This window comes from Hemicordylus capensis, chromosome 4 (assembly GCF_027244095.1).
Source record: "Hemicordylus capensis ecotype Gifberg chromosome 4, rHemCap1.1.pri, whole genome shotgun sequence".
Classification (NCBI taxonomy): Eukaryota; Metazoa; Chordata; class Lepidosauria; order Squamata; family Cordylidae; genus Hemicordylus; species Hemicordylus capensis.
The window spans coordinates 55172666-55198890 of record NC_069660.1 but is presented as its reverse complement, the minus strand read 5'-3'; the positions used below and the strand labels follow the sequence as shown (position 1 = coordinate 55198890).

At 42.9% G+C, this 26225-nt stretch overlaps 2 protein-coding genes across 4 annotated transcripts in view; both read right to left on the bottom strand.

Annotated features, from left to right (window-relative positions):
• Window positions 1-1394: 1394 nt before the first annotated feature.
• NRAS (NRAS proto-oncogene, GTPase) lies at window positions 1395-14478 on the bottom strand. 2 transcript variants are annotated; one of them, XM_053249059.1, is made up of 6 exons: window positions 14356-14478; window positions 12913-13039; window positions 10867-11045; window positions 8064-8223; window positions 7107-7230; window positions 1395-6363 (listed from the first exon to the last, which is right to left on the bottom strand). In XM_053249059.1, the coding sequence occupies exons 2-5, from the start codon at window positions 13021-13023 to the stop codon at window positions 7111-7113; spliced, it is 570 nt and encodes a 189-aa protein (XP_053105034.1). In that variant the 5' UTR covers window positions 13024-13039; window positions 14356-14478; the 3' UTR covers window positions 1395-6363; window positions 7107-7110. The 2 variants fall into 2 exon arrangements, with proteins under 2 accessions (XP_053105034.1, XP_053105033.1); XM_053249058.1 differs by lacking the exon at window positions 14356-14478 and adding an exon at window positions 14008-14341.
• A 3053-nt stretch (window positions 14479-17531) lies between these two features.
• CSDE1 (cold shock domain containing E1) overlaps window positions 17532-26225 on the bottom strand; it is a 46032-nt gene continuing 37338 nt past the window's right edge. For both annotated transcript variants that reach the window (XM_053244659.1, XM_053244660.1), the window contains 3 exons: window positions 25316-25479; window positions 21527-21659; window positions 17532-18830 (listed from right to left, as the gene is read on the bottom strand). In XM_053244659.1, the coding sequence (XP_053100634.1) occupies window positions 18783-18830; window positions 21527-21659; window positions 25316-25479 (345 nt within the window). In that variant the 3' untranslated portion in view covers window positions 17532-18782. The remainder of the gene's footprint in view (window positions 18831-21526; window positions 21660-25315; window positions 25480-26225) is intronic.

Here is a 26225-nt window from a genome sequence, read left to right as displayed (position 1 = left end):
ACTCCTATGTCAGGCAGCAGTTATATAGGAAGATGCTGAAGGGCATAATCTCATACTGTGCAGGAGATGGCAATGGTGAACCCCTCCTGTATTCTACCAAAGACAACCACAGGGCTCTGTGGTCACCAAGAGTTGGCACAGACTCAACGGCACACTTTAACTAGAGTTCGCTAGGCATTAGGAAGAATTTCCTCACTGTAAGAGTAGTTCCACAGTAGAACAGTCTGCCTCATGCAGTGGTGGGCTCTCGACAGTCAATCATCTGTCAGAGATGCTAAGCAGATTCTGACATTTAGCTGAGGGTCGAACTAATAGCCCTCCAAAGTATTACAATTCTATTATTCTTCCAAGAAGACTGGTAAACACTTCAGATTGGCCAGCAGCTTCCTAATGAGTTTTTCTTAAAATGAGCTTCTACACACTGATACACAGAACCAAACAACTCCAATAAATGAGATAAGCTACCTACCTACACTTTCAGGAAAGCGGGCTGACTTCGATGTTTTGTCTTCATGTTGTAGCACCTACTATTTCCCAGTGCATTTATCCTCCAGATCCCCTGGGAAAGAGTTGTATTGTAATACCCATACATGCAAATGAAACAGGAATAGGAATGTGGCATGTTTTGCTGAACATCTCTGAGCATGTCAAAAATTAAGAGCCCAGAACGAGATCAGAAGTCTAGCCTAGTGCTGTGCTCTAGCCAACTGACTAGTAAACCACACTGAAACTGGAAGACTAAACATATTGTATCATTCAGCAAACACAGCAGGAAAAACAGATTTCATAGCTCCTACAGACTCATCGCCAACAAAATAGTTTTCAGTTATTCATGCTATGACAGCAGTAGACAGTGAAGTTAAATTGCTTCACCATCCCTCCAAGCTAAGGTTTGCCATCCATGACTAAACTAATCCTGAGCAGGGGGTGGAGGGGGGGAGATAAAGCAGCACTTTTTAGACTAATATTTTAATGCATGAGCTTTTGTGGCTTATAATACACTTCCTCAGGTGCAAGATGAACACATGGATGGTCATTTACAGGTAGGTAGGACAAACATTCTGTATGCATTTGGTGATACATTTATAGTATGCCAATGGTTTTAGATAGACCAGGTAGCAAAGGAGAGAAGTTACCGACTGTGTCTCTAATGTGCATAAAAGCCCATAATCTCTATTCAAAGAGAGAGTGACACTATCAAATTATACTACAGGTTCTTCTTCTATTTTATATTCCAAACGTCCCCATGAATATATCTTCTTAAGTACAGCCACCCTGACATCTGTTATTTTATGTGCAGGAAGGTTAAAATGCTGCCCAACAAGCTTCATGGTATTATTTAATTAATTTAATATTCTATTTCATCTCACCAACAGGCTCCTTTGACCATGATATATAAAAATGCCAGAGAGCATTTAATGCATGATTTTAGGTACAACACAGTTGAGTAACACAGCATATCACATTTAGGTTTACATGATTTAATCCTGAGCATCATCTGAAATAAGGCTGACAACTATTTACAAGCTGAAGATGGGCTAGCCCATAGATACTACATATTGTATGGCACCTTTGTTTTTAGGCGCAAGTTAATTATTAGAGAGCTAAGGCGGCATGCAAGTAGAAGGGAACTTAGAGCAGCTGGTTTGGTTTTGTTTAAAAGGGAGGCTGTTCTTTGCATCACCTCTCTGTGGTAAATTAGATCATTGAAAGAACTGGCTCTCTCTGTAGCTGCACCCACCTTGTAGAACTCCTTTTGGCATTAGCTGCTTTGAAATCCTTCTGGAATGTATAGTAGGATACACATCTCTTAAATAAGATCCCCAGGAACAATTTTCCCTTTCCATTTGATTAACAGAAGTTTCCTAATCCAGACACACCACAAAGTATAATTTAGGAAGGAAAAAACCTTCAGCTTCAGGACACTTTTGTAAAGGAATCAAGAGGCATTTCCCCCATTCCAAGTAGTTTGGCTAAAGCAAGACGAGAGGGGAGGAGAAAGACAGGTATGGCAAGGGGTCACACATGTTCTTGCCTTCAGAAAAGCCTGTATGATGCAACAGCAGACCTACCATAGCTTGAATCATCAAAACAAGACTCAGATTAGCCCAGATCCCAACCCTATCAACATTACTCATGGATTTCAAAGGGGGACCACACTTATTTGCCAATAGGCTCAGTCTGCAAATAGTTAACAGGTTTTGGTACAGCAATCAAGTACAAGCTCCGGCAGGAACCACTCACTTTCTACGACGTGAAGTGTTTTGGGATATTTCATAAACAGAAGAGGCTGCTTGAAACTCAAATACCTCGCAAAGCACACACACACACAAGGAATAATATATATAATATATATTTTAGAAAATTTTACAAACGTTATCTGCTTAAAAACATCAGTGAGAAATGACTTGCGTTACAATGAAATTGACATTAATCCTTTGCTGAAGTGTCCACCTTTAGTGCTGGGGCCTGGCATCCTCCAGAAAAGAAAGTATGTTGAGTGCCATACAACCATGATTGATGAAAGGCTCCCCAACTATCCACATATTATAGGAATTCTTCAAAGAAGTGGGCTCATATTAATAGCTAGATCAAATCTGGAAGTGTACTTGTTAGCTAAGCAAAGATAAAGCCACAGCACCATCAGTAACTGGGGCTGTTACAGCAGTATTGAGACTAGTTGCCTTTTCTGATATCCAAATAAAGGTAAACCAATAGAATAGGATCCCTATCATTCCAGAATGTAAGAAGAGAGATCTTCCCTTCCATTAGCTGCCACAGCATTACACCCTATCACAGCCATAACCTCATTGATTTGGCACCAATGACACACATACAGTCTTAGAATTTGCTCACACAGACAAGTTTCCCTTCTTGATCAGTGGGTAGGAATAGAGCATGGTAGTGCTCAGCTTCTGTCAAATATACTACTCTGTTGGATAATGCTTAAGAGACCAGCACTGCAATAAGGCTTTTTGTAAACTAAGTAAGAATACACAACTGTTTTGTTTTTAAACTTACATTTAAACATCCCAGCACTCAAATTTGTTAGGCAGCAAGAGACACTTTCTCCTGTTCATTCAATTGGCTGGGGCTTACTTTAACCAGCAGTTAATCTCATAAGCAACACAGCTGCGCAGTTAATGGTCTCTAGACCTAGGGGAATTCAAAAAGCTTGCTACACAATGGATATTTTTTTTAAATAAGAGTGAGATATACAGTAATCATGTTTTCTAATCAGCTAAATGTAGAGAGCAGTCAGATATGATCAGCATATAAGGTGTTAACAAAAGTATTAGAAGAATATTAACAGTACCAGCCTGGGAATTTGGGAAGATTTATAAGTAGGTAGCAAAAGCAAGGACTCATTGATCCCAGCCCATAATAATAAAGTGTGTCCTGTTCTGTCAGAACACAATCTTTATCAAGCTCCAGATCTAGTGTCCTCCTCTACCTCCCATCTCTGGCCTGATTTATGCTTTACTACAGATGTTTTCCAAGGATCTTTTTTCTGTGGCCAGGGCTTCTTACAAAAATTAAAATGACATTGCTTTAGTATATGGCAAAACAAGGATCCGTGTGTGTGTGTATGAATTACTATTTCCTGAATACACAGAGACATCCTTGAATATTGCACTTAAGCACATATTGCCTTGCTAATTAGCATTTCAGCATCCTCCACCTTGAGTACAGGGATCCACACTCAGGAAGATATTTGCCGCAGCAAGATTCGCCATCCTGTGTTTGACAGAGTGGATGCTGCACCAGGCTCAGCATAGACGTACAAGTCCATATTCATGCCTTTTGAAATATTTACTATAGTACAGCAGTACTATGCTTGAGGACTTGGTTCAGTCACCACATGAGATTTTTTAAAAGGCAAGAAAGCCAGCTGACTTAATTCACATTCATCTGACATTGCTTTCTACTCACACTAGGATATTTCACCTGTGCTGAAAGCAGAGTTCCACCCCCAGCAACTAAACTCCATGACTGTGCGTCTAACAGGTGCGAGACTGGCTAGTACCTTGCTATGTGCTTCTCGGATGCATTTTCACTTGCTAACATGCAGAAGACACAGCCAAATATGACACTTAATCTTCAGCTTGTGCAGTCAACCTTTAAACTGCTAAGGGAGATTTCCAGCTAAGGGAGATTTCTGAAGGGTGTCAGTCCAGTTAATTTAATGTGGCACTACGAAACTCCCAGTTCCCACTCTCTCAGTGCTCCTGTGCCTTGCACAGGGAAAGAAATTCCACACAAGTTCAGCATTCTCCACCAATTAATCTGCTGAATTTCTGACAATTGAGCGGTTGGTTGTTCAACCACAGAAATCTGCCAGGGGCGGGGGGAGAAGAGTGTCTAGAGCTATTCTACGATGATCGAGCAAAGCCAAGGAAAGGATTTTTAACAATTTGTTCACACCTTTGTTGCTCAGGCAATCGTCTCTCACCAAGATGAGCCCAGTGATGCCTTATGGCTGGAGCTTGATTTTTAATGGCTTAACATATCTGGCTAATACTCTCTTGTAACATTGCTTGTCTCCATGTAAGGTCAGTAAGTAAAATTCAGACAGATTTCCTGAACTGATACATAATTATATTAGTCAAGAGCAAAGCTATTTTTTGGGAACACTTGTCCACTATCTCTCATGGTTTGTAATAATACAGTGGTTTCCTCCTCAGCCTTACAGCACGTGCAGTAAAATGCATACAACACCATCACCGGTCAAGGGCTTATGAGTAAGAACTCAGTTTCTACTGCAGTCTTCAAACATGTGCATACAACAAGCAGCAACAACCTGTGTGAAGCATAGTACTTTTCAATGGAAGCAGTTCACACATTCAATTGCAAGTCAGTCATGAGATAGTGGTGTACATACATGCATACATCATGCCTTATCCATTTCAGATAGTGGTTACCTATCCCAAAACCATCTCCTAGCAATAAAGGAGAACAAAGCTCTTATTCATTCCAAATTAATCTGGACAAAGAATCATGGCCTGTGGGCACAAGGACTAATGAAGTATCCGGCTCCAAGGATTTGAGGTTGAATGTGCAACAAGGCACATTAAGTTCTGTCCACAGACAATTAAATTCATTTTCTTCCCCTTCCATTTTGCCTTAGCTCTCTCTTCTGAGTTACTCTTTACCTATAGCTTGACTGGAGCACAGCGTCCAGGGGCTGCACTCAAGACACATTTTGTTACAGGCAGGCTCCAGATACACTATTCACAGACTAAAAGCTTAAAGAGGCTGTGCCTGACGAAAAATATTCATCGTTTTAAGAAGGAGTGCACACATAGCTGCAATGGCTCACTCCTTTCTAAATGGTCCTCAGAGCCATGATTTAGACTTGGCATCAGAATTAGCTGCAAGTTGTAGTAGCATCCACAGCTGTTAGCTGGACCTGCTAGGAAACATCAGTGGCTTCAAAGCACAGCAGAAAAGCTAAATGGAATGTATAGAACATGGAGATGGCAGCTGACTGTGCTAGTCTCCCCAGAGGGTCTTGTAAACCAGAGCATCTTTTAGCTAATAGTGCAGAAAAGTCCTTGTGCATTTCTTATGACTGGGGAGGGGCTACAGCGCAGTGGCAATGCAGAAGGTCCAAATGTTCAACCCCAGCAAGTCCAATTAGAAGACCTCTGTTAGCAAGGAGAGAGACTTCGGGGAGCCCCGGCCAGTCTGAGTCAGACGGTACTGGGCTAGGCAGACCACTGGTCTAAGGCAGCTTCATATGTCCAGGATGGACAAGTTCCTGGAGCAGCCAGGAAGCAGACTTGGCAGGTAAGAATAAGTTCTGGTCTGCCTCTGCAAATAGGCACTTGGTTATCAACGATCTCTTCTTTTACTACATAAACGCAAAGGACTGAAGAGGCCAAAGGAGGTACGATAAGTGGATTCTTTGTTGAAACGTTTTAGGTACACAGTGCAGGGGCATGTTGCAAGTACTTCTCTGTTTGAAAATGGTGCATAGGAAGCCATTCACAGCATTACCGTACAGTGTTGATGGCTTTTCAATACAGTATCTGATCGCAGGACACCCCAGCTTTCCTTCCAGACATAGAGCTCTCTTGCCATAGCATTTAGTCTTTATAGTTTCACACACAACCAGTTCCTCTGTTTGAAACTACCCTAGAAAAAGAGGAAAAAATCCCACCATATCAGAGGAGAGATTTTCTTTGCTTGCTCAGCTGAGCAAAGAGGTAGCTGTTCAGAGACATTCTCTTCAGGTGCTCATAGAAAAAAATATTAGGGGTCAACTGGCATCAGGATACTGGCCAGGCTTCATCACAAAATGCAACCCAGTGGAATTAAGTTTCACCATCCAGAGGAATTTTGGCCAGGTGTTCCAGGCAGCTGAAATGAATAAGTATGCTCTGTTAGTGTTCTTCTATTATATATTCTACATTCTAAGAACAGCTATGCATTTCAGCATGCCTGAACATATTCACAAGGAAAACCACAACAGTAGTTATCAATTTCCAGTAAAGTGAGCCCACAGAACCCAAGCATGCTATAAGGCATGCCCAGGATAGCAAAACCATGGCAGCAGGAATTATCATCCCTATCATCAGAAGTGATCTGGCCTCATCGTTAGAGAATGCTTTAAAAAATAAGTTGTAGCAGAGATCTGATGTCCATTAGATAGCCTTCAGTAGGTCTGTAGAGCTACAGAGTGACACACTACCTACTGTGGCAACGGTCCCCAAAGATTTTTGTCAAGCCTGTTCAACTTTGCAGTGGTAACCCATAGTCCCTCCCTACCAGGCACTTGAAACTCCCACCTTCCTTCTCTACAGTACAACATTCTGGCATTCTCTAAGCAGAGGGTCAGGTTCAACTCAGCTGTGTTTTCTTCAGACTGCCTGCAACTTTCTGACGCCCATAGCTTCTCATGCCTACTGGGTAAAAGTTGTTTTGTAGGGAACTGAGGAGCTATGCTTCAAAAGATAGGGTGCTCCTTTAAAAGACACACACATTTTTTTCTTTTCTATTTTCTTATGTTTTCCTGCTGGTATTTCTGATCAAATAAAATTTAAAAAGATAAAAGACACACACATAACCCAACATTTGCCAGACATAAAATAGCCCCAACCCACCTGTTCACATCACAAGGCATGGTAGCCCCATGCAGCCTTGATTCCCATCTTCACTGCTGTTGAGTCTTTTCATTCGATATTGGCGGATCTCCCTTACCAGTGTGTAAAAGGCATCTTCAACACCCTGAACAGGAAGGGCAATAAGGTCAGAAACATGTTCTCTTGCGAGCAGATCAGCCATCTTGCCCCTTCTCCATACATTTCTCTTAAAGCATTCTGTGTTAAGTTTACCAACAATGGTTTTCACAAAGCTGGAGCTCCTCATTCTTCAACAATCAGGATTTTGCATGCCAGTCATGAAGTGCTTTACTGCCCTCCCTCTCCTTGGGGAATTGTGAGATGATAAATAGATATGGGAACATCCTCACCACAGCGAAAAGTGGGGTTGCCTACTAACAACCAACACCTCACAAAGATTTTTAGTCTTTAAATCACTCTGCGAAAGGTAAGTGGATGGAACAAAATTATCAGGAGACAGGTGATGCCTTTTACTACTGGGACCTTACATTCTTGTGGACAAGAACCTTATGGAAAGTAATAAAACCAATTCCAGATAAAGAAAACTCAGTAACTCTGGGGCAAAAGAGTTAACAATAAGGCCTTCTCCCCATCTGCAAAATCACATGATGCTCTGTAACAGGAAAAGCTTTACTACTGCCTATGACAGCAGATCTGACCTCTTAATAGAAGTACATAGGAAGCTACCTTATACCGAGTCAAGTCACTGGTCCATCTAGCTCAGTATTGTCGGGCAGCAGTGCCCCACCCCCGGTTTCAGGCAGGAGTCCTTCCCAGCCCTTCCTGGAAATGCCAGGGGTTGAACTTGGGACCTTCTGCATTCAGAGCAGATGCTCTGACACTAAGCTAAAGCCTTATCCCTCTTCTTCACAAACCAGCTCCTGTAATATTGGCAAGTCTCCTAAGAAAGAATAAAGCACAAGTATCGAGTTTCATTACCTGTCTTGTTTTGGCAGATGTCTCAATGAAGGGGATCCCATAGCTCTTGGCTACTTCCTGAGCCTGTTTGGTATCTACTGTCCGTGTTGGCAGATCACACTTATTTCCGACTAACACCATTGGTACATCTTCCGAATCTTTCACTCTTTTAATCTGTTCTCTAGAGAAAGAGATGGTTGTGGAAAAAGACATCCCCATGCCATGTTTCAGTCTGATATGTTACTATATAAACCAGATGCTGGGACTGGAATGGTGCCCTCCAAGCCCAGTATTTTATTCAACCAAGCCTCCTATTCCATCCCTTGCTAAGATGTGTACTATAATGTGTCTGATACTTCTTCAGTGCCCTTCCACAAATTTGATCATGCAAGCATTGATGAAACAGTGAAAAAGTGTTCACCCTACATTTTCTGTGGAAAGTTTCTCCATCTTCTAAAAATATAAGGAAAAGAGACAGTCACCCTCAAACTGGGCAATTTTAAAGTTGTAATTAACCTTTTTTAGATGATGCTGTCCGTTTCTCATGTTCCATCCAATGCTTGGATTTGGATCATGGTCGCTGGCTGAATTCCTGACCCCCATGTGTGTGTACTGGCCCTGCCCCCGCAAATTTCATGCTTTCAAAGAGAGGCGGCAGCTCTACAGGTGCGTAAAGCTTGTTCTTGCCTTCCACTGAATGTTTGGCGGTTAGAGCAGAGCTAGTGGGTATGACTCCACTCCCCTAGCAGGTATTAATTGAAAGTGTGAACAGAATACAAGGAGAAGATTTATACCTAGGAAATTTCTCTCTCATGTGTAACTCTTTGAGAATAACAAAGCCACTCTGAGTCAATGGAGAAAAGGAAAGATTGTGCTGTTGAGTTGGTGTCGATCCCTGGAGACCACAGAGCCATGTGGTTTTCTTGGTAGAATACAGGAGTGGTTTACCATTGCCTTTCTCCTGTGCAGTATGAGATGATGCCTTTGCCATTGTCACTAAAATGAGCATCTGCCTCCAGCACCTTCCAATATCACTGCTGCCTGATATAGGTGAGTACAAATATATGCTTACTAGGCACCTAATGGCACAGTGGAAAATGACTTGCCTAGCAAGCATGAGGTTGCCGGTTTGAATCCCCGCTGGTATGTTACCCAGACTATGGGGAAACACCTATATCAGGCAGCAGCGATATAGGAAGATGCTGAAAGGCATCATCTCATACTGAGATGGATCATCTGAAAGGCATTATCTCATGCGTGGGAGATGGCAATGGTAAACCCCTCCTGTATTCTACCGAAGAAAAACCACAGGGCTCTCTGGGTCACCAGGAGTCGGCACCAACTCGACAGCACAGTTTACCTTTAAGCACAGTCTGGGAAGCACGCTGGCAGGGATTCGAACAGCCTCTTGCTCCCTAGGCATGTTGCTTCCCCGCTGCACCACCACAGCTGATCAATGAAGAAAACCAGGATATACATTTAAGATACATTTTTAAAGTATATTAAGTTTTCAGTGCCTTTGGTTTCTTCCTTAAAATAATGGCTGTCAAACAGACTAACACTGAGCTTGTGGGAACATGTCATGCTAGCTAGTTCTGTTAAATTCAGAGCTGTGTTCCAGACTCATTTGAAGTTTTTTCTGAGGTGTGAATTCTCATTCTATCATAGCAAATGAGATTTTTTTCAATTAAACAACTCTCATGACACCACTTTCACTTTTTCACACTTTCCTTTACTATGAATAATATGAGGAAGTAATCAATTTAGCACACTTCATCTTATGAAGACAAACCTCATAAAAATAAATTCACCAAAATGCCCCCCTCTGCCCAATCACTCTTAAATTGGGGATGGGTGGTAGCCTCCAGCCATTAGGCACTATCTACCAGCCCACCCCACTCCTTTGGGGCAGATCCACTTTCTGCCCCCAATCTGCCCCAAAGACACCCAAACTTCAAAAATTCTCAAAAAATCAGCCCTCTGCCCAATCCCCCTGAAATTGGTGTGGTAGCCTCCACCCATTAGGCACTACCACCCCACCCCACTATTCTGCCCCAGGCCCCACTTTCTGCCCCAATATGCCCCAATCTGCCCCAAAGACATGAAAATTTCAGAAATTTACCAAAAATCAGCCCTTTACCCAATCCCCCTGAAATTGGGGTGGTAGCCTGCACCCATTAGGCACTACCACCCCACCCCACTACTTTTGCCCAAATCCCATGCTATGCCCCCGAACTGCCCCAAAGTCACTAAAACTTTAAAAATTCACCAAAAATCAGGACTTTGCCCAATCCCCCTGAAATTGGGGTGGTAGACTCTACCCATTGGGCACTACCACACCACCCCAAAATTTTGCCCCTGGGCCCCTTTTTACCCCCCGAATCGATTCGGATTCGGATTAAATCCGAATCCGAAACGAATCAAGGGTGATTCGAGTGACCCAGATTCGGGCACAAAACAGAACAGGGGTGATTCGGCTCGGGTCCGAGCCGAATCATCCGAAAACCCGAATTGCACACCCCTAGTAAGAATAAGCAAAAGCTGAAAAAAGTATGCTATGTTAAATATAAGTCAAACAAACATGCTAAACTAGAAATTTAGTGCATTGGAAAAAGAAAAATTTCTAGTCAAAATATTCCCCAAAGCCCACATCATGTAAGGTATTTGAGTAATTTATATGCAAACACATAAGTATTCTAGCAGTTACTACTAATTGCTTTAGTAATATAGTCTACTCAAAGATCACAGTCAATGGTGCTCAGCATCAATATGCAACTGTGCCTTTCCCACTGTGTGTGTTCTCTCTCCTGTAAGCAGAGCATACCTGTAAAGATTAATATCAGCAAATGATTTGCTGTTGTTAATTGCAAACACGCAGAGAAAGCCTTCACCAGTTCTCATATATTGGTCCCTCATGGCACTATACTCCTCTTGCCCTGCTGTGTCCAGGATGTCTAGCAAACAAGTCTCTCCATCAATAACTACCTGTTTCCGATAGGAATCCTGTGGGGAAATACAAGGGCAATTTCAGAACTAAGAGTTTGAGCCTCCAAATCCTGCATACAACACACCTTACTGGTCCCTCATATGCAGACACAGCTTCAGTAAGGATTAGAGAAACTTCCAAGTTTTTGAGCAGACCAGTGAGATCTGTTGGCGACTCTACACACTTTCCCAATGCCTTCAGAGATGTTAGTTCACTGGAGGAAGAACCATCTCTTGTCATACAGAGAGATTCAATGCAGATCGAAACAAGTAAACAAGGCTTATACTGTAAAAATTTGAGCCAGAAAATATGCTTGAACCAGTGAAACATAATGAACAAGCACATCATCATACAATGTGTCAACACATAACTGTATGTGCTTTGGAATACATTGAGAAACTAGGAACTACATATTTATTCTAAGAGCCTTTCCTAATTATTTTTTCTCATTTTCCTGTATTGGTTGTATAAAAAGATTAGAAGTCATCAGAGTCAGATGTTCCAACACTGCAGAGTTCCCTCTCCATCTTTTATTCCTACAACATCCTCTGCCTCATGCAGAGGATCCCTCTCAATTCTTTGAAATAATTGAAAATAATCTTTTGAAATAATAATAATTATTATTTTTACATTTTATATCCCACTCTTCCTCCAAGGAGCCCAGAGCAGTGTACTACATACTTAAGTTTCTCCTCAACAACCCTGTGAAGTAGGTTAGGCTGAGAGATACGTGACTGACCCAGAGTCACCCAGCTAGTATCATGGCTGAATGGGGATTTGAACTCAGGTCTCCCTGGTCCTAGTCCAGCACTCTAACCACTACACCACGCTGGCTCTCGTGGTGTAATGGCAAAAACTCAAATGCTTTAGTATTAAGTTATACATATTAAGTATTCAGTTCCTTATTTTTGTAACTACAGATATGGTCTTGGGTTTTATAAAGCCAGGTAAGGTTCTGCATGTTTGAATGTCTCTTTTTAAAAAAAGAACCTACCTGTATATTTGAAGAGTACACATGTGGTATTTATACTTCCACTTGATACACTAGTTCCCCAAGTTCAGAAACGTTCCCTCCAAAGATGGGGGAACATTCAGACATGCAGCACCCACTCAGCACTAGGGGTATGCACGGAACCGCAGAGCTGTGGTCTGGCACTGTGGGGTGGGTTCCTTTAAGGGCGGGGAGGGTTTACTTACCCCTCCTGCCGCTTTCCCCCCTCCAGAGCTCGTATTTATTGTAGTAATTTAGGCGGCAGGATACCTCCCTGCTGCCCCTTGTCCCTCTGCAATGCAGCCTCCAGGACGGGGTGGGCGTGCGCGCGGCTCTGCGAAGGGAAGATCCTGTTGCCGAGGGACTCATGTTTTAAAAGGTAACTGCTGATGCCAATGGTAAACCCAAACAAGAAGCCGGCACAGCACCGAGCCGGCCTCCGGCGCCTCTCCACCCGGCGGCTCCCCCATCCTGAGCCGCCGCCAGCAGCCACTGAGAGGAGCTCTGCCAGGGAGGATGCGCTGACGCGCCCAGCCCACCCTCACTTCCGGCTCCCAGGCGACTTCCCCCCACATACAGCGTGGCTGCCTTCCTTCTCCTCCTCCCATCGGGCCACGCTGTCATAAGCCTTTGTAGTATTGGAAAGGTCAGGTGTGTGACTGAGAAGGCCCTGGGGATTTTGCAGAACAGTGACCATTCTGATGCTACAAAGATGCATGAACTTGGTCATCTTGGAAACTACTCTAAAACTTGAGTAAAGTTTCACATTCAAGTAACCCTGGGCTTGTAAATCAACATTCACAGCAGCATGCTTCGTCTCTCTCATTGTGACATAAAAGCAAAGACAAGCGTTCTTACTCACAAACTATGATGTTGAGGATGCAAAGGCTCACCTCTATGGTTGGATCATATTCATCCACAAAATGATTCTGGATGAGCTGGATAGTCAAGGCACTTTTCCCAACACCACCAGCACCCACCACCACCAGCTTGTACTCAGTCATTGCCTTCCTCAGGGACCTGTTGATAGCACAGATGCATAATTAGGTCTAAGGCCTCCAAGAGTGTCAGCATTTCAAAAACAAACACCAATGCTTTTAACAGCACGCAGGAAAAAAAATGGAGACAAGACACTTGCTTGGGAGAATGCGTGGGGATGAGAAAATACAGTATACCATACTGGAAACCAGGAGTTAAGTTAAGGATATAAGTATGGATCAGGAATCCACTAGTCTGTGATGAGTAAAAAATTATGCCTAACGAGTGAAAAAAGTCCAGATGAGAAATGTACCAACACAGCTCAAGGAACCATTTCCATAAGCACAATATTTTTGTCTGGCTGGTGAACTGAGCAAACATTTCTTGATCCTTTGATATAATGCACATTCCAAAGAGTCAGAGAGTGTATGGATAATCACTGATGTGGACCCAATCCTTCCCAGTACATGCTCAGCAGTATAGGAGAAGAGCAGATAAGATGCTTCATTTAACTTGAGAAGACTCGGGCTCAAATCCCTATTCTACCATTAAGATTATGGAATACCCCTGAGCAAGTCACTACTTCTCAACCTAAACTACCTCACAGGATGCGGTAACCCCACACAAGCCATCCCAAGATCCATGCAAGAGAGAGAAATATGAAAATAATAAAGACTGGAGTTTCATTCTACTTTTATAGGATTAAAAAAAAACAAAAAAAACCAAGCCCCATTTCTTAAAGCAAACATCTTAGGAATGGGGTCAAGTACAAGGCTGAGTATGCAACCAACAGGGTATGCAAGCAACCACCACCTTCACTGATATACATGGGTAAAAAGCGGCAGGCTGAGGCGTGAGGGATTTTAGTCCACCGTCGGTTGACCTCAAGAAAAGAACACTGAAAAGGGCAAAGCTAGGCCGAGCCAGAACGCTCCATTTTACGAGGACCAGGAAAATAAGAAGAGGTTTGGCAAGTCTACAGGGGCACGCCCTATCTAAACGGTACATACCATGCTAAGATGAGGCGGGCAGCCAAGAGCCGCTAAACACCGCTGCTACGGCCGGCTTGAAAAGAGGCGGCGTCCAGAAATATCGTGGGCGCAGCCCTCCCCCCCAGGCCTGAGAGCCCTCCCCATCGCCCGCGACCCTCTCCAGAATTAGGGAGAGCCTTTCGCGGGGGGAGCAAGGGGAGCTGTGGGTGGCGGCAACCCGACCAGGCAAAATACACCCGAGGTATCAATCCCCGCAAGAGAGGGAGAGCACGCCCTGCCCTCCCCGCCTTGCTCTCCAGCGCCCCATAACCCCAGGAGCCGAGGTCCTCCCCGCGTCCCGCAAATCAACTATGAATCGCCTCTCACCTCACTTCCAGGCTCCAAAATCGTCCCTGCCGCCGGAACGCCCCTCCCAAGATAGTCCCTTCCGGCCCGCCGTAGGGGCAACGTCATCGCTCCGCGCCGGAAGTACCCGAGACTCCTGGCTGTAACTGTAAACGGTCACGACTCTGCGACGGCAGTGCGTGGGCTAGGCTGAATAATATATCGGGCGAAAGCGAGGGGGAGGCTCTGCGTTACGTTAGTGCCCTCTTCTTCCCAGTGCTTTATAGCAGCTGTCGTGATTTTCTAAAAATCTCCGATTTCGAGTCAGACCAATGCTGTGTCTACCGTGACTGGCAGCGGCTACGATTCCTGGGCTTTATAGTCATGGGTCTCTCAATATAGTGCTGAAGTTGCAAGGGCTCACCTCCATGGTTGGATCGTATCCACCTAACAAGGGATTCTGGATGAGCTGACTAGTTAAGCTGGAAATGCCAGGGCTGTGATTAAATTTGGGAGCTTGTGCATGCCAAGCAGGCTCTCTCCTAAAGACCGCTGAGCGCTTTGCGAGTCCATCGTTGCGCAAGAACGCGGAACGTCGACAGCAGCAGCTCCTTTAGCCTTTACGTCATACTGGCACAAGTCCAGACCCCCGTCTTCTCGAGAAGTGCCAATAGCGTCTATAACATTATTCCCCAGCCCTGATTTCTAACATATGAATAAAGTAAGTTCGCTCTTTTTCTTTCCCATCGTGTCCGGCTAGGTACGCATTCTAGCCAAGTAAATGCAAACGTACATCATTCAACGGGAAGGGTGTGACAAAAATATTAACAAAATGACGCATTTTAAAAACTAGATTTTAAAATTCACGGAATGGTTCTGCTGTATAATAGCCAATTGGCAGTTGTGAAACCACATCCCAGCAATTACCATAGCACTGACAGTTTCCCTACATATAAATAAGGGGTTTATAAGGTTACATGGTGTGGATAGAGTGGATAGGGAATTTCCCTCTTATATTACTCAATAAAACTGATTAGCAGTCAGGCAAAAAAAAATTCAAACACCATCTAACCTATGAAATTTACTACCACAAAAATATGGTAGAAGCCACTAGCTTGGATAGCTTTAAAAGATTACAGATTTAAAAGTTAATAAATAACCTAACACTAATTAATAGGTATAGTGGCTAATAGTCTATACCAATCCCTCCAGGTTCAGAGACATTATGCTACTGAACACCTTGTCCTGCAACTGGAAGTGCTACTCTGCACTAGTGATGCCTCATTTGGAATACTGTGTCCAATTCTAGTCTCTGCATTTTAAATTAGGACATTGAAAAACGGAACGGGTTCAGAGAACCACATCAGGAATCTGGAAACCAAGACCTATTAGTAATGGTTGAAGGAGCTGGGTATGTTTAGAATGAAGACTTAAGGAGAGATGATAGCCAGCTTCAAATATCTGCTGTCACACAGAAAAGACAGTTTTGTTTGAGGTTGCTTCTAAAGGCAGGGCTAGAGCCAATAGGCTGAAATTACAAGAAAGCAAAGGCTAGAGATTAGGAAGAATTTCCTAATTGTAAAAGTTGTTCAGCAGTGGAACAATCTGCCTTGTGCAGTAGTGGGCTCTCCTTTGCTGGAGGTTTTAAAGCAGAGGATAAACAAGCATCGGTCATGTAACCATTTTCTTCACTGAACATGGAGTTGGATTAGCAAACAACCAAGGTCCCTTACAACTTAATTTTATTATCTGCCTCTGGATGATTATAGATTTGCAAAGTTCACTTACAATATCTATGGGAAGGATTGGTATCAGCAACAGAAGCTATTTGACACTTGCTATTCAGAAAATATGAGCTTTTATGCAGAGACAATGACATATTTAGATGGCAAATTTAACAGAATTTTGTTTTATCAGCAAATATGGTCAATTTGTAAATGAGGTGGTTACATTGCCTCTTTCTCCTAAGAGGTCTTTCTAAAGGCCCATTTGCATTAACAATTCTATTTACTGTCTCTTAAGTGACATCAGAAGCAATGATAGCTGCAGTTATTACCAGAAAGTCAGGAATCTATACAATAGAGAGCTGGTCTTGTGGTAGCCAAGCATGACTAGTCCCCTTTGCTAAGCAAGGGCTGCCCTGATTGCATATGAATAGGCTACAAATGTGATTACTGCAAGATATTCCCCTTAGGGGATGGAGCCTCTCTGAAAAGAGCATTTGTATGCAGAAGGTTCAAAGTTCCCTTGCTGGCATCTCTAAGATTGGGCTGAGAGAGAGACTCTTGCCTGCAACCTTGGAGAAACTGTTGCCAGTCTGTCTGTATGGACAATACTTATTATTTATCTGTCTATCTAATTTTTACACCGCCCAAAACTTACGTCTCTGGGCGGTTTACAACAAGATTAAAAGTAAAACATTAATTAAAAACAAAAAAAAATTAAAAGCAAGAAATTTAACACAATTTAAAATTTTAACACAATATTCTAAAAACATTAAAACAATCAAAACAATATCAGTTAAAAGTCTGGGTGAAGAAATTAGTCTTTAGAGACTTTTAAAAAGATGTCATAGATGGAGAGACTCTTATTTCACTGGGGAGCGCATTCCAAAGCCTAGGGGCAGCAACGGAGAAGGCCCGTCCCTGTGTAGCCACCAGACGAGTTAGATGGACCTATGGTCTCTGTATATGGCAGCTTCCTATGTTCCAAACTATTTCAGTACTGTGCTATAGAAACCCTCTGATAGACTGATGTTTGCAACATTTATTTCCAGTTTATTGTCAGTTTTCTCCTAGTGTAACAAATTGAAATCTTGTGTCCTAAGCTATATAGATAAGACTGTGTGTAGTATGTATTGGTCTAAGCAAAATTTGAGCTAGGAACAGGTCACAGAATGCTTTTGCCAGGGCAGTTGACATACCAAGAGATATTTTCCATGAAACAATTTGTTCAACACTCCCTTTCCCACCCCCACCCCCAATATCATCCAAAGACATGTGTCCACATACTAGTGAAGCTCTCACTGTTAGATGAGACTTACTGTTAAGCTTGATTATTCATCAAGCTTAACAGTAACGCTGAAGAATTCAACCTCCTTTGACTAGTGTCTGGAGAACAGAGGCCTCCGAGAACAGAGGTTCACTAAACCTGATCTACTACACAAGAAGTATGTTTTCGGATGAGAAGAGCTTAATAAAGGAGTTAGAAGACTGAGGCAATTTTTCAAAATCAGTAAAACTTTATTCTATTTCCATTCTTTGCCATTAACAGAAAAATTGGAGAAAGCAATGTTTGTTTTACAAAGATAATGCATCTCCCAGAGAAGAAAACCCTAAATTGAGAATAGAGGTAACATGGGAAAAAACACAGTACTGCCCTCTATTCAAAGAAAATAACTCCTGATCTTTTTGGTTAAAGTAATACTTAGACCAATCATTCAGTTTGCTTGCTTGATAAAGTGTGGCTGAGGGAAGGGAAGGAGGGGAAGAGAAGGGGCCTGGAGGGAGAAAAAAAGCACACAGACATCAACTATTTCACCTTGATGAAAGTCTCAATACAGCTATGGAAAGCCTAAGTATTCTTTTACAGTACACTGGGTGCTGGCTGCAAAAAAAAAATGTATTCACTTCAGGCACAACTTTTTAAATTTTTTAATCAGTAAAATAAACTGGGTTTAGAAGCTGCAGTGTTCTAAGCAGCAGCAAATTTGTGCATTGTTTTAAATATCTTTTAAGTTATCACACTGATGGCACACCTCATCCTTATGAAATTCTGCACTGTGCATGCTAATTTCAGATAATTACAAAAATCTATAAGTCTACTCTGGAAGATACTTTCAATGAGATCTAGGAGATAACTTTGCTTGCTATATGGACTCAAGTTTAAATGAGACATAAAAAACATTTTAACATTTGGCCATCAACTTAAGGAACTGGTTTGAGTACTCATACAGGATTCTACATAAAGAGTTAGTATATTCATCCTCATATGGTCCTCAAAACTGGAGCAGAATGAACAGGAAATTAACCTCTCCTGTTTTGGAGAGGGCAAAGCAACTGAAAGCTAAGGCATAGTAACACCTTGGCAGGTTAATTAAGGAAAATAATATATATATATATATATATATCTTTTCAGTGCAGAATTTCATAAGGTCTACCGGAGTAGAACTGTCTATAATGTTTACTTAAAGAGGCAAAGTAGTTTTGCAGTTACCAGTTGCGTTAAATGCACCATTCAAAAAGCTTCTAAAATGTGATACTATAAGGCGCCACCTTAGGTTCTCCAGGATGCAACTGTGCATATTTTAAAACTGTTTTCATAAATTTATTTTTAAACATAACATGAGGAAGGTGTTAAAACTGGTGTAATAGGTCCTTAGAATTTGGAAGGGATGAATATGGGGATATTCAGTACCCTTCACCTGACCCAACCACTTGCTCATATGTAGTTATTTGCTTTGTGACCAGTTAGTCGATAACACCAGCTTGACGAATCTTTCTCTCTGTACCAAATCCCTGTAAATAGCAAATAATTTCATGAGTTTAAACAGAAACTTGAGAACAAACAAGACCACAAACTGAAGAGGCTGCAAGCAGAATCACATACTGTCATATTGATGCTACACATCTTAGGAAGAAATCAAAAGATCTGAGTTTACTCACATTATACTTGTGCTCTCCGCTTCTAACCCTACCACACATCTCCACGAACCTATTCCCTCATGGTTACCATATCCCATGCTATTACCTCCCTCATCAACCTAGTCCTGGCTTCTTCCCTGCTGTGTTCAAACATGCTACCACCACCCCTATTCTTTAACACACACACACACACACACACACACACACACACACACACACACACACACCTACCTCTCTTCTTTGACCCATCCTTAACTTCCAAGTACCAGCCAGTCCCATTTTATTCCATGTTGCTGAAGTATACGATTCTTGACTTTCAACTTTAAAGTTGACTTTCTTTCAACTTTATTCTTGTCTCCTTAATAAGTTGCTTCCACCCTCTGCACTTTACTGACACTGCCCTTGCGATTAAATCAGGAAGAGGGATGGTCTTCTCACTACCAAGTTTAAAGATCTCTACTAGGGATGTGCATGAACTGGTTTGGAGGGCCTTTTCTGGATCTATGAACCGGTCCGGCATTCAAACTGGTTCGGTGGTGGTGGTGGTGGTTACCTTTAATGAGAAGAGAGGGTGCTCCCCCCAACTGCCACTGTGCCCAAAATCACTGGTGGGGGCGGCAGCATACCCTCTTGCCACCCTGGTCAGCGTCAGACACGCACCGGCCACTTCTGGTCTGACGCTGACTGGGCGGCAAGAGGATACACCGCCACCCCGCACCAGCGATTTTGGGCACAGCGCCAGCAGGGAAACGCAGGGGGGAGAGCACCCTCCCTTCTCCTTAAAGGTACCCCGCCCCCATCGAACCGGCCATCTGTCAGTTTGTGCACATCCCTAATCTCTACCCTGTCCTTCCTTGCTTCTCTTCACTTCTACGCTGCCTTTGACACCATTAATCATTATATTCTGTTCAGCTTCTTCCACCACTCTGTTCTTAGCTGGTTCTTCTCCAGTTTGTCAGACCTCTTGCTCAGCCTTTTCTGGGGACTAGGAAGAGTGCTTCATTACAGCTTTCCCCCAGTGTTCTGTTCATTTTGGTATTTACCCTTTCCTTGGGCAACCTCACCAAACCCAAATGCTTTCAGTACATCTATACCCTTATGACACCCAGCTATGCCACTACCCCAGAATTTCCCCCAACTGCCAGAAACATCCACTTCATTAGTCCTGTTCAGACATTATACTGTACATGTCAACAAGCACCTGCACACATGGGTTTTTTGGTTTTTTTGGGGGGGTGAATGATCTGCACATGTTCAGTTTAAAGTAAATCTAGGACTACAGGACTAAATTCAGGGTACAAATAAGAAGTATACTACTGTGTGTGAACACCTGTACAGATCTTGAACAAGGCATGAAAGACTACTTCCTCAAACTATTTCATTTCATATTCAATATGACCAGAATTTCTTCATGCTCTTCTTGATTGTTCCCCATATCAATAGACAGCCATAACTATTCATCCCAGTGACTAGGCACACAACCTTGACTGTGACCTTCTACTATGCCTTTGCTTCCCATCTTTAACTTGTTGCCAGATCATGCTGCTTCTTTATGAATACCAATGCACAAATCCACTTCTTCCTTTCTATCTGCCCAGCTAAGACTTTGATTCATGTGTAGTCATCTCCCACTTGACTACTATGACCTTCTCTTCTCTGGCCCTCTCTTGTAGCTCAGCCCATGTAGTGCCCATTTCCGCACAAACCCCTTCATTGCCTTCCATTTTCAGCAAACTCCTTGGGCAGCATCCAGATTAGGCTTCTATTTGTAGGAAAGTGTTCTGCTTCAGAACAGTGTGCCTGTGTTTCACTGATCCCTCCTCCCTCTGTTGCCCATTGCACCCCACAAAACTCTGTTCCTGAGGGTATAACCTCAGACACATTTTTAGGGGACAGAAGGAATTCAAGTGGATTTGAACATAATGTATACTGTGAACAGAAGACTAATCTTGGTGTTGTCTGGCTCTTTACTTTTAAAGCATCTGGAGCTTTGCTCAGTTTTCTATTATATTCCCTGCTCATGGCCATTACTATTTCCTCGACTACCCTAATGTGTCCAAAGATTTCTTGCTCTTTGACAAGATTTTGCCCATCCTCCCTTGCTGTCCCAATACCTGAACTCCCTTCTGAATGTGCGATACTATCTCTCCTCAAAATACTTCTTACACTCAATGGTGATCAAGTTTAAATACGTGTAGTTGCATATTCCTACGTGTAGTTGCATATTCATGCCTTCCTTATGCTACTTTGATGTAAGCTCCTTAGGACAGGGACACTCTGTATAGTGATGTACAAGTACTACTCAAACCTTGCACTTTGTTCCAGTTTACCCTTTGGACCCCATTTCCAACTCATAAGCACTCTAAGAAACCCATCTTCTAGTCTCCAAAGACGTAACTTGGAGAAAATTGCGTTTCTACAGTATTTTTATGCCCCGGCTAAACTTCACTGGAGTTCCAAGCAGCCAGTAGGGCAAACTGACTTGGCTTCTGATTAAGTCTGTTACAGAACCAAACTCTCAGAATTATGGTCTAAAGTCAGAGATGTCATGCACTGGGCACATCGCATACCTTTGAATTATCCGGTCCCCTTGGCTGACGAAGAACAGTTAGACGAGGAGCACTGGCATCATCCAAATTAATGCTCTTTAAACGATTAACAAGTCTATCAGGACGCGGAGCGGCTATGGCTTTAGCGCCTTCACTGTTAATAGAAATAGGAAAGATTACTGGGAGAACCAGTAAATGCATATGACTTGAGTAACACTTAAGTGTAAAAATGAAGACCAACTTCCTACCATAAAAACATTTACAGTGGCATTTTAATGCTCCCTCACAACCCTGGAATTGTCTAAATTCTAAATGTACAGGATCCCCTTTAGAAACTATTTGTTCTAACTGTTTGTTCTGTACAAGACACACATGAATAAAATAGCAATAAAGGTAGTTTTTGTATTGGATACTGTGGTAAAATTCTAATTGCAAATGCATTTTAACAGCTGAAATGTTTCCAAACGGCAATACTACCACTCTAGTCAGGATTTTAAAACTGCAGCTGTAGTCACTGCCTCTCTGGAAATGTTAATGCTGTTTTGAAGAGGGGTAGTTTATTATTTATTTATTTATACAGCCAGACAGGTGTTATTATTATTATTAATTTGATTTCTATTCCTCCCTTCCAAAAATGGCTCAGGGTGGTTTACACAGAGAAATAATAAATAAATAAAATAGATCCCTGTCCCCAAAAGGCTCACGTTCTAAAAAGAAACACAAGATAGACACCAGCAACAGTCACTGGAGATACTGTGCAGGGGGTGGATATTTAGCCTCCTGCTAAATAAAGAGAATCACCACGGTAAAAGGTGCCTCTTTGCCCAGTTAGCAGGGGATAATTTAAGTTTGAGAATGACTTGGAACACTAACCTGTCCACTACATAGCTATCTTCTGAATTTACTTCAAAGTGAAGTTTCATTGTAACTCTGTGAGCTTGTGTTCAGTCCAAAAACTACCACTGGTACAGAATGCGGCAGCCAGACTGGTCTCTGGGATAACCCAAAGGGACCATATAACACCAATTTTAAATCCAGTGCACTGTGTGCTGCTGTTTCCCAAGTGAAATATAAAGTGCTGGTTATTACCTATAAAGCTCTTTATGGCTTGGGTCCAGAGTACTTGAGAGAGTGCCTCCTTTGTCATGAACCCTGCCACCTCTTAAGATAATCTGGGGATGTCAGGTTATGGGTGCCACCATCTCATTTGGTGGCAACTCTGGACTGGGCCTTCTCTGTGGCTGTCTCAGGACTTTGGAATATGCTCCTTGTCAAAGTAAGACCATCTCCATCTGATTGCTTTTAAAAAGATCCTCAAGTCACATGTTTTCTCAGACTTAACTGAAATTAGTTTTAAACTGTTTTTATTCTGTGAAACTGTTTTAACCGATTTTACTGTTTTATATTTGCAGTGTTTTAAACTGTGCACACCACCTAGGGACACACATATCATACCAGGTGGTGTATGTTTGTGTATATATATGATAAATAAATAAATATGGCTGTTCCACCAAGCCCCTGATACACTCATTTGATGCACAGCCAAATGAGCATGGAATGGGTTCCATGAAGACTTCAGATGAGGAAGCAGTCTTCTGACTTTTGCCATCTGATCCTGAACAGTTTACTTGGAAATAAATACCACTAAGCACAATGGGACTTGCTTCCTAAATATGGTTAGTTTTGGTATGCATTAGTCCCACAGACCTAAAAATAAAGTTAATATAATTAGCCATTTAAAATACTGTAAGCAGATATGGAGATGGGACCCATATCAGTGGCAGAGCAGATACTTTGCACGCGTAAGGTTCCAGGTTCAGTTCCTGGCATTTCCAAGTAGGGCTGGGAAAGACTCCTGCCTAAAACCTGCTAGACAGACCAATGGTCTGACTTGTTATAAGGCCGTTTCTTGTGTTCCTAAGTTTTTGAGCTATCAATTATTTGAGCTATCAATTATTCTTGTGTTCCTAAGTTTTTGAGCTATCAATTATTTCTATAAGACAATGTTCACAAATTGCTTCATTATTTGTTCTCAATGAGTATACTTTTTCATTAAACATCAGCATTCAGATAACAGCGTGGGGCTGAATGGAAAGTCAGTCAGTGACTTGGTTTAGGTTTGTGGCTCTTCTCCACATAAACTGTTACTTGCTGGTTTGTGATAAACCATGGCCTGCTATCACAACCAAAGTGACACAATTAGAATCTGTGTTGTCCTATACACTAGGACTATAAACCAGCTTCAAACCATGATCTGCAATTCTAGTTTAGACACCATGTTTTTCCACAAAAGATGCAGGAGTAGTTACAATCTATATTTAGATTTAATTTCATAATCAAATGTTAAGGTTGCATTGTTGTACACACTTCCAAGCAAGTCCCATGAAATCAGTGGAGCATACTTATGAGTAAGCAAGCAATCCTATTTAGCTCAACCCTTCTCCCAAAGCAGGAAAATTTTTGCATTTAAACACCATCACTGCTATTGACTAACCTATACAGTCCTCCCAATTTTTTAAAAAAAATTGCTACAAAGTAACAAAATGGTCCACAATACAGGAAATAATTCTGCCAAATTAGTTTCATTTTTTTCATAGATATTTCTGTCAGTCCCAATAATCTGATAATCAGTGCTCAGATTCTCATTATAGCAACTCAAAATCTATTTATCTATATATTTCTCCTGGGTGTGCCTTTAGAATGTGCGTCCCCAGCAAGCCATCTGATTGGCTGGGCGCCGGGTGGCACACTCAGGAGACCAGAGGCGTGGGGGGGGGCATGGCCGGGGAGGCCAGAGGAGGCAGGGGGCCCGGCTGCAGGGAAGCGGCAGCGGTGGGCCCGGCGGCCGCGCAGGCAATCGGCAGCAGCAGTGGGCATGGCCAGTGGCCATGCAGGCAAGTGTCAGCGTCAGAGGGCATGGCCAGGGAGACCAGAGAAGGCAGGGGGCCTGACGGTGGGGGAAAGTGACGGCGGGCCTGGCAGGCAGCTGTGCAGGCAAAGGGCAGCATTGGCGGGCATGGCCGGGGAAGCCAGAGATGGCAGGGGGCCCGGCCGTGGGGGCAAGTGGCAGCGGCGGGCCCGGCGGCAAGCGGCGGCGGCAGGGCCGGACGCGCAAAGTGCCAGGCCCGGCTGCGGCAAGGCAGAGTGCCACTGACTGAACCCGGCAGAAGCAAGGGGGCGGAGTGGCCCCGCCGGGCGAAATGGCAGGCCCGGCCGAGCATCGCTGGCTCGACCCAGCAGCAGCAAGGCCGGCTGCATGGCAATAAGGTGGAGAGTGTGAGGACTGGCTCTCACAACCGCCCCCCCCCCCCAGTACTGAAACATAGGGCCAACAGTAGCCACACTCAACACTAAAAAACAAAACAAAACACCCGAGCGAAACACTGGGGCAGAAGGGGGTGGGGGGAAGGCAGGCGAGACACTGGGGCAGAAGGTGGGGGGGGGGAGGCAGGCAGGCGAGACACTAGGGCAGAAGGTGCGGGAAGGCAAGACAAAAACTCCTGACCAAGTACTTGAAACACCAACCCCCCAGAAAACATCAAAATACAAAGTGCACTGATTCACAGAAAGAACTGCAAAAAGGCAACAAAGACACATGGAAATATAAACAACTGAACAACCAGCCAAATTCTCACAACAAAACTCCAAGAAGAAAGTAAACTACCGCACAGAATCTCTGTGCGGGTTCATCTAGTACATACATAATTCCATAAAGAAATTAGTTTACATTTTGCTGCTACAGCAGAGACTGAATCACTCGGTTTCCTCCTACAAAAAGAATAATGAAGCCGGGTAATATCAATTTCTTACCTAACACGCCACACATTACAGGCACTGCATTTCCCTGTGCGTTGATTGAGGATGACTGAAAACTCCACTTCGTCACCAGCCTGCAGTTCCACACCATCCTGAACTTCTTTCACATGGAAAAAGAGCTTTTTGCTGTCACCAACTTCATAGTTTATGAAACCAAACTGAAAGAAAAATGGAAATCGTCTTAAGTGTTTATAGATCAGCACCCCATTTAGAGTACAAAAAAGAAGTCTTTCCTGCAATCAGGACAACTAAACTTGCGGTCTTCACATTTTGGAAACATTAGAGTCCAAGAGGGATTAAACAGGATTTTGCATAATCAATAGCGGTTTCATTCCTCCCAAGACCCTAACAGATGGGTCTTAGCCCCATCACTGCTTTCTCTATAAATCTCAAGAACTTCACCATTTTCTTTTAAATCCAAAAGCAAGTTGTAAGTTTGGGGGAACCCTGAATGAACACAGACTGGTATCTCCAGCTCAAGTCCTCATACCCATTTATATGCTATATCGAGAAAAGCACGAGCTAAGATCTCATCACTTGACAGTAAGTGGTAGAATGAGAGTGGATGCTACTAAAGAATTAAAAAAGGTTCTCTTGGCACAGAGAGATGTCTAATATTGATGCTACACAATGCCGTGTTCAATTACAATACTTTCCTCCCAGTGTTAAAGTGAAAACAGTGAGAGTCATAAGTATGGTTTGAAGATGCATGATAAAGCAACCTTGCAGAAGCTAAGTTGGGCTGGGTATACATGGGAAGCCACCTGTGAACTTTTAAGTTTACTATCTTTCCACAGTGAAAGAAACATGGGATATAAATGCAACTAACAAGCTTTGAAGTCACCTAAAATAAACCATTAAAATGGAAATTAAAGGCAGGGAAAGCCTTGGTTTTTTTCTCTCT

Bases quoted from the DNA above. Each gene is read 5' to 3' on its own strand.
- NRAS (XM_053249059.1), bottom strand. From the start codon at position 13,023: ATGACTGAGTACAAGCTGGTGGTGGTGGGTGCTGGTGGTGTTGGGAAA. The intron at 11,046-12,912 runs GTGAGCCTTTGC...ATTTCCCCACAG, and splicing joins AATATGATCCAACCATAGAG to GATTCCTATCGGAAACAGGT. The intron at 8,224-10,866 runs GTATGCTCTGCT...CTCTTTCTCTAG, and splicing joins GCTGATATTAATCTTTACAG to AGAACAGATTAAAAGAGTGA.